The 9,282-nt window shown below is 34.0% G+C and overlaps 1 protein-coding gene across 1 annotated transcript in view; it reads right to left on the bottom strand.

Annotated features, from left to right (window-relative positions):
• The window catches only part of LOC106478583 (corticotropin-releasing factor receptor 2-like), a gene marked incomplete at its 5' end in the record, with an annotated part of 56,631 nt that overhangs the window by 26,840 nt on the left and 20,509 nt on the right, over positions 1 to 9,282 (bottom strand). Inside the window, one exon of the mRNA XM_022382200.1 lies at positions 6,940 to 7,046. Coding sequence (XP_022237908.1) covers positions 6,940 to 7,046 — 107 coding nt within the window. The remainder of the gene's footprint in view (positions 1 to 6,939; positions 7,047 to 9,282) is intronic.

Here is a 9,282-nt window from a genome sequence, read left to right as displayed (position 1 = left end):
AAAAGTGAGGGGAAAATTATCTTTTCAATGGTGTTATAAATTTCCTTCAGTTGGTGCAGATTAATGATATTCACTCGCGGCTTGGGTGTTATCGGTATCTGTTGTTGCTCGTTAAATCTTTCAAGATTATAACTGTATCTGTTGTTCCTGATTTGTTCTCTGGCGTCATTTATCTTTCATTTATTGCGTTTTCCTTGGTGTTATCACATTAACTTACTTTCTGAGTTGAGTTGCTACTTTTAGTCAGTGTTTTCTATCTTTCCGATTCATATACTTTATGGACACTTCTAAATAGTCCTTGTCGAGAATACTTAACCATATATTTCACACATCCCATGTTCTTGTTTTGCATTCTCTCTCTTGTGTAGTCTCTTAAGTGTTCTTTTCATCATAATTAATTACTTTGTTATCCCTGGAAAATATTTATTGAACATAGCTTTATTCAGGCACGAAAGTTGACGAAACCTGTACATAACAGATAATTAATGTTGTCTTGTAGAAGTCTGCCATGTTTTCGTACTCAAGAAGAAAAAATGTCAAAATTGCACATATAATTATTCCAACAATTTCTCAATAGAGATATTAAGTTCATAGGATACGATATCATATCACCATTTAACTGACAAAAATATCATTTATCTAAAGTTTATTTGTAAACACGTATTTGACATCAAAATACGTATTAGTTTATACGCGCGCTTCCGTTTCTGTTTCATATTTCTGAGTGATCTCGATACCATTATAGCGTTAATAGTTTACACAATTTCTACTTTAAAATATAATATCTATTAACCCAAATCTTCCAATAGTCATTCATTAGGTAGCCCTCGGAATTGACTTTCAACATTCCTGCAACTACCGCATGTAATACTTACGACAAGGAAATTGGTATGTGATAACCGCGAGCTTAAGGATAATGTATCTCCATTAAAGTTCGAATTATTCCGATAATTCTTCGTAACACCAATCTGTACCGATAACCCCCAAGCCGCGAGTGAATATTATTAAAAATCTGCACCAGCTAAAGGAAATTTATAACACCATTGAAAGGGATAATTTTCCCCTCACTTTTACAATTATTCCTATAATTCCTAACAACACCAATCTGTATCCCCCACAGCTAAAAGTGCGGAATGTATTAAGCCATATATTTCTTTTTGAATTTTGGACTTTTTCATCGGCAGTCCGGCAAGTTAACAAATAGAGCACGTTTGGTCTTTTCGTTTATAAAATCTTACAACAATGATTTTATGTGTTTCTTTACCAGATCCAATATATGTTGTTACTGGTTAAATCATTATTGAATTATTGCTGAATCTCTTGTTACTGGTTAAATCATTATTGAATTATTACTGAATCTCTTGTTACTGGTTAAATCTTTACTGTATTATAACTGTATCTGTTGTTACTGGTTAAATTCTTACTGTATTATAATCTTATCTGTTGTTGCTGGTTAAATCTTTACTGTATTATAATCGTATCTGTTGTTGCTGGTTAAACCTTTACTGTATTATAATCGTATCTGTTGTTGCTGGTTAAATCTTTCAAGATTATAACCGTATCTGTTGTTGCTGGTTAAATCTTTACTGTATTATAATCCTAGCCGTCCCTAATTTAGCAGTGTAAGACTAGAGGGAAGGCAGCTAGTCATCACCACCCACCGCCAACTCTTGGGCTACTCTTTTACCAACGAATAGTGGGATTAACCGTCACATTATAACACCCCCACGGCTGAAAGGGCGATCATGTTTGGTGTGAGAGGGATTCGAACCCGCGACCCTCAGATTGCGAGTCGAGTGCCCTAACCACCTGGCCATGCAAAAATATGAGATATTGTTTTACTGATTTCTAACCTAACCAAATTTCAAACCACTGTGTAACATTTTCTTATAAAATGTTTTGTTTGGTTTTTGTTAAGCACAAAGCTACACAAAGAGTTCTCTGTGGTCTACCCACCACGAGTATCAAAATCCGTTTTTTACTTTATAAACCCTCAGACTCACTGTTGAGTTACGGGGGGGCAGTATATAAAAGATAATTTGTAATGATTTTTTTGTCCTAAAAATATTCCACGCCCCAGGGGCTTAGTGGTAAGTCTGGGGTCTTATAACGCTAAAAACCGGGGTTTGATACCTGTTGTAGGCTCAGCACAGGAAGACCATTGTGTAGCTTTATACTTAAAAGCAATTTAAAAAAGCAAATAAAAACTAAAATTATCCATTTCAAATCTTACTTTGTACCGCTTTGATTTCGAAACAACTCTATACTACATCAGTGACTGAAATAGAATTATACATTTTTTCCAACGCTAAAATCCGGGACACAGCAGATAGTTCATTGTGGCTTTGCTCTAAAGAAACAAGCACTCGGTTACGTATCTCAATTCTTTGTTATCGTATTTCCAATATACATGGCCCGCCATGGCCAGGTGGTTAGGGCGCTCGACTCGCCGTCACACCAAACATGCTCGCCCTTTCAGCCGTGGGTGCGTAATAAAGTGACGGTCAATCCCACTGTTCTTTAGTAGAAGAGTAGCCCAAGAGTTGGCGGAGGTTATGACTAGCTGCCTTCCCTCTAGTCTTACACTGCTGAATTAGGGACGGCTAGCGCAGATAGCTCTCGTGTAGCTTTGCGCGAAATTCATAAAAAAAAAAACCAATATACATGTACCGTAAACTTTACGTATAGTTTCAAATATCAATATTGTTTTGTTTTTTTACTTACTTTTCAATATCAATCTGCGAAAACATGCATAAGATCGAACAAGAGCCAGAAGGGATTTAGTGAAAAAAAAATCTATAAAGTCAATGACGAGAAAGTATAAATTCCAATTATTTTTTTTTATGTAAGTATCGGCTACCATTATAATATTTTCCAAACTTAAGTATACAACAACAAACGTTTTCGTGAGTAAAGATACGAAAATAGCAGATTATTCAGAAAGAATTCTCATTTTTTTCACACTGCATTATTACCTGGAAGTAACAGGTGTGTCCAGTAAGAAAAAGAAGCAATGAATAATCACAATTATCGTTTCTTTTCTATTACGTCTTCTCGTGCTAAATGCTTAGCATCTGTTTCGGAACTGTCTTAAGAAAATATTTGGTTGTTGAGACACAGTTAAATCAGCTGCAGTTGTGGCTCCAGCTTTTCTTAACTGAGGTGGGGGAGTAGAGGGAACAATGAAACATATAATGGGGCCATTTTTAAAATAAATCTAAAAATAGATTAACTAGCCTGACCCCCCTCCCCGTTAGAGATGACTATCATCAACTGTCTCTGGTATTGATCAAATGTTTCAGTAGACAGCCATTTGCAACAAATGAAGTACAAAGGAACCTGATTTTTGAAACTTCTCAGGATCATTCTGATGCTTCATATCCCTATCAAATATAAGACTTCATGTTTCGCTAGAAACGCTGTTTTTACACATATAGTTAAATATTACATCTATCAATTCCATGTCTTCAAAATAACATGAGTCTTTAGTTTCACATAAAATGAAACCACCAATACGTTTAACAAACCAAATTAAAACCATCAATATTTTAATTGGGTTCCGTCTAGCAGTAACACAGCTGTTTAAAAATATCATGTTCCTAAGTGCTTTAAAGCAATATCACGTAAAAGTGGTGGACTTATTGGCGTGTACTGCATCATGTAGTAATTGGTTGGATCTTTATTCAGAATTCTTAAACTGATCTAAAGAGTTGTAAAAAGTGATGTTCTCAGTATATTGTACCTAGTCATCACCACTCACCGCCAACTCTTTGACCAACGAACAGTGGGATTAACCGGCACATTATAACGCCCTCACGGCTGAAATGGCGAACATGTTTGGTGGGACGGGGATTCGAACCCGTGACCCTCAGAGTGCAAATTGAGTGCACTAACCACCTGGCCATGCCAGGCCTCTATTCAATATGGACGAGACCCAGAACTTTTATCACAGAGAGTAAGAGATGTAACAGGTAAGATCGCTTCAGTTCCGAAAAAAAAGGATCGGAAATCTGTTAAAAATTCAATTTCTTGAAGACTAAAGCTAACATTTTAATAGCAATAACGAAGCATTATACAAGCTCTATTTGTTTTGTTTTCCATAACCACAGCAGTAGCTACAAGTAATGTTTGCTTGTAGTTAAGCACAAAACTACACAATGGGCTATCTGTGCTCTACCCACTACGGGTATCAAAACCCGGTTTCTAGCGTTGTAAGTCCGCAGACATACCGTTGTGCTACTAGGGGGCTACAAGTAATGTAAATTTATGGCTGATCTAAAACATATTAACCGTATTAATATACTCAGAAAAAAGAGGAACATCAGAAGATCTGATGTTGATTTAATTAATGGACTAATTAATGTAAACAAGGATGTTTGTATTAGCTGAAACTTTTATATCTTCATTGCATCATTAAGTATTATTTACCAACGGGCTTATGATTCATCTATTGATCTGAATAGAATTATTGAAGCCCGCTTATCCAGCAATGATATAACATTTTTGTTATAATGTAATTACTTGTACGCGTATCTCCGCTATCAAATAATAACTTCAATGGTGATGGCTTTAGATGATGAATCGACACAATTAGATTGTTTTGTTTCATAATTTCGAGAAAAGATATACACAGGAACTATCTGCGCATACAGTTCTTAATTTCGAACTGATAGACTAGAAGGAAGCCAGCTAATTAACAGTACATATCGCCAATTGTTGGCACTACTCTTGTGTCATCGCATTCTGAGGTTTTACCGCTATCCTTGTAACGCACTCATGGTCTCAAAATGCGAAGCGCGTTTTTGCAGTAATTGGTCGCAAGCCATGAATCCTCTGATTCATAGTCCGTGCACTCTAACCACAGATGTATCTAGTTATTCATTTAAATATAAGTTATTTAAAAAAAAACGGCAATATGCTTATATTTATAAACTTTAAACTCAACCCATAAGGCTTAAGTTTTGTTATGAGGTTTTGTTGTTAATTATTATAATTTTTGAAACTTTTATTGTTATTACTATTATTACAACTATTCTACCACTTAGTGTTAATTCAGTCAGTGTTATTTCACCGGTCTTTAAATGATAGGCATACGACAATATTAACTTATTTCTGTTGACATGATTGTGTCACCAACATTAAAAGTCATTGAGTAGTGTAATCTTTGTCTATTTCATTACATAGTTATATAATAGTTAAGGTGGATAAAATTACTAGTAATTTGTTAATTTTTATCATTTTTAAGTGAGTAATATGACTCACAAGACAAATGCAAAATGATTTAAGTTACAGTTTAAGTTACATTTTCTCAATTAAAAGCAGAAATATAATAATATATATGTTATATTGAGTATTTTAATTAATGTTTAAGCGATATTATATATACATATCCCTCGTTTGTATCTATTTCTTACACTATTTCTACTAGTACCATGATATGTGCCCCAACTGGCTACTCAGCAATAAGTTTAGCGTATCCCTCGAGTGGCATTGCGCAAAATTTCACAAAACAACAACAACTAATCGCGTAGTGGAATTTACTCGTCACTGTCATAATGCACCCACTGTCCTAAAGTACGGAACGCAATTTTTTGACAACGGGGCGCGAACCATGGACCCTTCTTTTCACAGTCCGGAACGTTAAAAATTTTTCCATGCTCAACCCATGTTGCAAAAGATGTACATGATCTATTCATTTCAAATTAAAAACAGACACGTACCCATCAAATGTAATCTCTCAAAACTTCGATTCTTCAATTCAAAATTATTCATGAACGTTTCACCACAGGATTTTCGATTGGACTTTATTTTTGTAAAGTTACAAGATTTTTGATCTCATTGGTATTTATGTTTAAAAGTGCTTAATAACGATCCCATTCCCCCGCACAAGACCATCTTATCGCAAATCAACGACGTATATCTCTGTTATCATTTTGGCTGCAATGTACATCAAGTGCTCATGTTATTGTTTGTTTGTTTTTTGCGTCATTGTCCTGGAGCATTTAAAATGACAATTTATGTTCCTAAACGCAGCATTTATTTCTAATTGCACTTATTATGGAATATATTTTACTCCATCTTAGGGGACCGTTTTATCCTAACTTATAGTTAAAATGGCCCCAACCGGAAGGAATGAATTTTTTAATATTTGAAAATAAGATAACTATATTTAACTATAGATTACATTTGAAATAAAACATGGCTGGTTTTAAAACCTTTTGCCTTTTCATGAAATTCATCTTAATTGGTGAAAACTGCATTCGAAGTTAAAATGATCATCTTATCTCATCTTCTCTTAAATCAGTAACCAGACATATGTCTTAAAATTATATTTATACGTCTAACTCTCAGAACATCTTGTTATTAATGACTCAAAAGTTTCTTTTTTTGTTTTAACTCGAAATAAATGCTTTAAATATTTTATTATAGATTAGTTATGTGTATGATATTATATCACAATAATACTGATAATAATGTTTAACACATATTTTTTACACGCTCTACAATACGGGTTTCCTGCTGGAAGAACATAATCACATTTGGACGGCACAATATGTGAAAAGCACGCCGTTGCCGACGAGACCTTTCTCTGAATACCAGAACTTATAAGGTTGGCTGGGCATGCAACACACAAAGCCTAGTTCTAAAGCTGTTTATATCAGTCATTCATAAGATATCAATTATTACGGTACGTAAATAAAACGTTGTTAAAAACGTTACCAGTTTTATTGTGATATAATGTCATAAAAACGTCTTACATTATAGTAAAAAAGTGCTAAAGTGTATGTATTGCTAACTAAGTATAAATAGCTATTCTGTGTCCACTTGTTACACAATATTTTTACTTCGGTTTAAATTGCTAATGTCATGCATAAGATTTAAATATATTCATAAATCTTAAAAGCATAAAACAAACTGAGTTTCAAATGTGAAACTTACTTGAAATAGCAGAATATAAAGAACGTAACACACAAGAAGAAGAGAGATATGAGAGACCCAATCAGCAATATGTAACTCACCACCAAGGGGATTGGCGGTGATTCTTTCTGTTGAAGAAAAAAAAAGCAAGCAGTAATAAACAGCAGAAATTTCGTTTGGGACAAAAACGAGAAAATAAACAATTTAACAAATATCAGTACCATATAAAGTAAAAGTACCATTTCCACATGAATAAATAATCTATATTTTATTCCTTTGAAGTAAAAGTACCATTGCCATTTGAATGAATAATCTATATTTTATTCTTTTGAAGTAAAGGTACCTTTGCCATTTGAATGAATAATCTATATTTTATTCCTTTTAACTGTGTAACACTTTGTTGTCCTGGGTGTCATAAACCAAATGCTCTTATCTATAGAAAATGAAAAATATAAGGAAAGAGTGCACGTTTTCTATGTATTTGTTTTAAGAGAATAACATGTGATTAGCTCTCAATTTCTAAATTTAATTACAAAACAGGCCTAAGCCTAGCTTTGAGATAATTATAGTTGGTATGTTATACTAAGTATGAAACAAAACTGGTTTCTAAAAGCTTTCTGCCTGCTTGCTAATCTAACTGTAGTTAAGAGTTAGCGGGTATCTGATGCTATGTAACTTAAGCGAGACTTTCTGGTTAAAGTGATATTTACTAGTAAGATTTGTGTATTATATTTATATATTTACTTCACTAAGGGTAACATTTCGCCCAGTTTAGAACATCGTAAAGACCACTTCATTTAGAAAGTTTATTTTGTAATATTTGTTTGATTTTACGCAAAGCTACACGAAGATTATCCATCTGTGCTAGCTGTCCATAATTTTGATGTAATAGACTAAAGGAAAGACATCTAGTCAACACCACCCACCGCCAACTCTTGGGCTTCTACTCTTGTCTGATTTGAAAGTGAAATTTGACAGCTACTTTTATAATACATTCACATCTCGAAAGTGAGAAGCAAGTTTTTTGAAACAATGTGCTGTGAATCATTAACTTTCGGATTTCCAATCCAAACGTACTTTCACTAACCATTAACCTTCGGATTCCCAATCCAAACGTACTTCCACTAACCATTACCCTTCGGAATTCCCTAATCCAAACGTACTTCCACTAACCATTACCCTTCGGATTCCCAATCCAAACGTACTTCCACTAACCATTACCCTTCGGATTCCCAATCCAAACGTGCTTCCATTAAGCTTCTAACGACCACTGGAATAACTATCTTTAATTTAGGGCTGTTTACCAGAAAGAAATTAAACAGTGAGCAGTATTCTCTGCCTACACGCCTGCTTTAAATCGAATACTGGATTTAACCGCTACACTTATAACGAGCTACACGAGGGCTATCTGCGCTGCGCGAAATTCAAAAACAAACAAACACTTAGGTATAGTCAGTTCAAAATAAAGTACAAGGTTGTACTCGCACATGAAAATTCGTATTTGAACGAAGTACGGATCTCTATTTGTGATTAAAATATAATAGTTTTATATAATATAAGAATGCAATCTTCGGCAGAATTTTATTTAATTTTTGCTGACTTCCGATGTTTTTCCTAACTGTGACTTAAAGGAAATGACAAATGTCTGATTACTTTTAAAAACTACTCTAGCCGTTCCTTGAAATTTAGTAATCATATAAAATTTTATCTTAGCTAAGAAACCAAAATCAGTTGAGCTTAGTCGCACAAAAGTTAGCACATACACAGATCTGCGTACAAAAAGAAAATTGGTTGAATTATACAGGCTCCACGTCTTAAAATACAAGATTTCTCGAAATTTGAAATTACAATTATGTGTACGAAACGTACTAGTGTCAATAAGAACCAGGTTCCTGCGATATACAAGAAAAACTTGTGAAACTAATAAAATGTTTACAAATTGCGGGATAATTCTCTATTTGTTGACTATAACTTTAGAATATATTTAGGACTCCTTATATAGTTTTTATAAAGATATCTTACGTATGTTTACTGCATGTTTATACTGGTTTATTGCATGCTTATACTGCCTTCGTGTATTTTAGTTGATGCAGACCAAATCCCCTTTATATTGTTTTAAAACATCATTCCATTGTCCCCACCACTCAGATTGAATTATTTATGTGTAGTTTATTCCGAATGTAGGGTTACAAATTATAGAAAACTTTTGTTTCTAGCATTATTTCCATTGTCTTCCTGGAAAAATTTATCTTTATTTTAGATAACTGCTCACTTCGTATTGTTTAAAAGCGTGTTATGCTTCTGTTACGACAGCGGAAGTCACGTGACTCTGGTAACACGTCATGAGATTCTCGAAGGATCTTG

The sequence above is a fragment of the Limulus polyphemus genome, unplaced genomic scaffold, assembly GCF_000517525.1.
Source record: "Limulus polyphemus unplaced genomic scaffold, Limulus_polyphemus-2.1.2 Scaffold229, whole genome shotgun sequence".
Lineage (NCBI taxonomy): Eukaryota > Metazoa > Arthropoda > Merostomata > Xiphosura > Limulidae > Limulus > Limulus polyphemus.
This window is presented reverse-complemented; position numbering and strand designations above follow the sequence as displayed.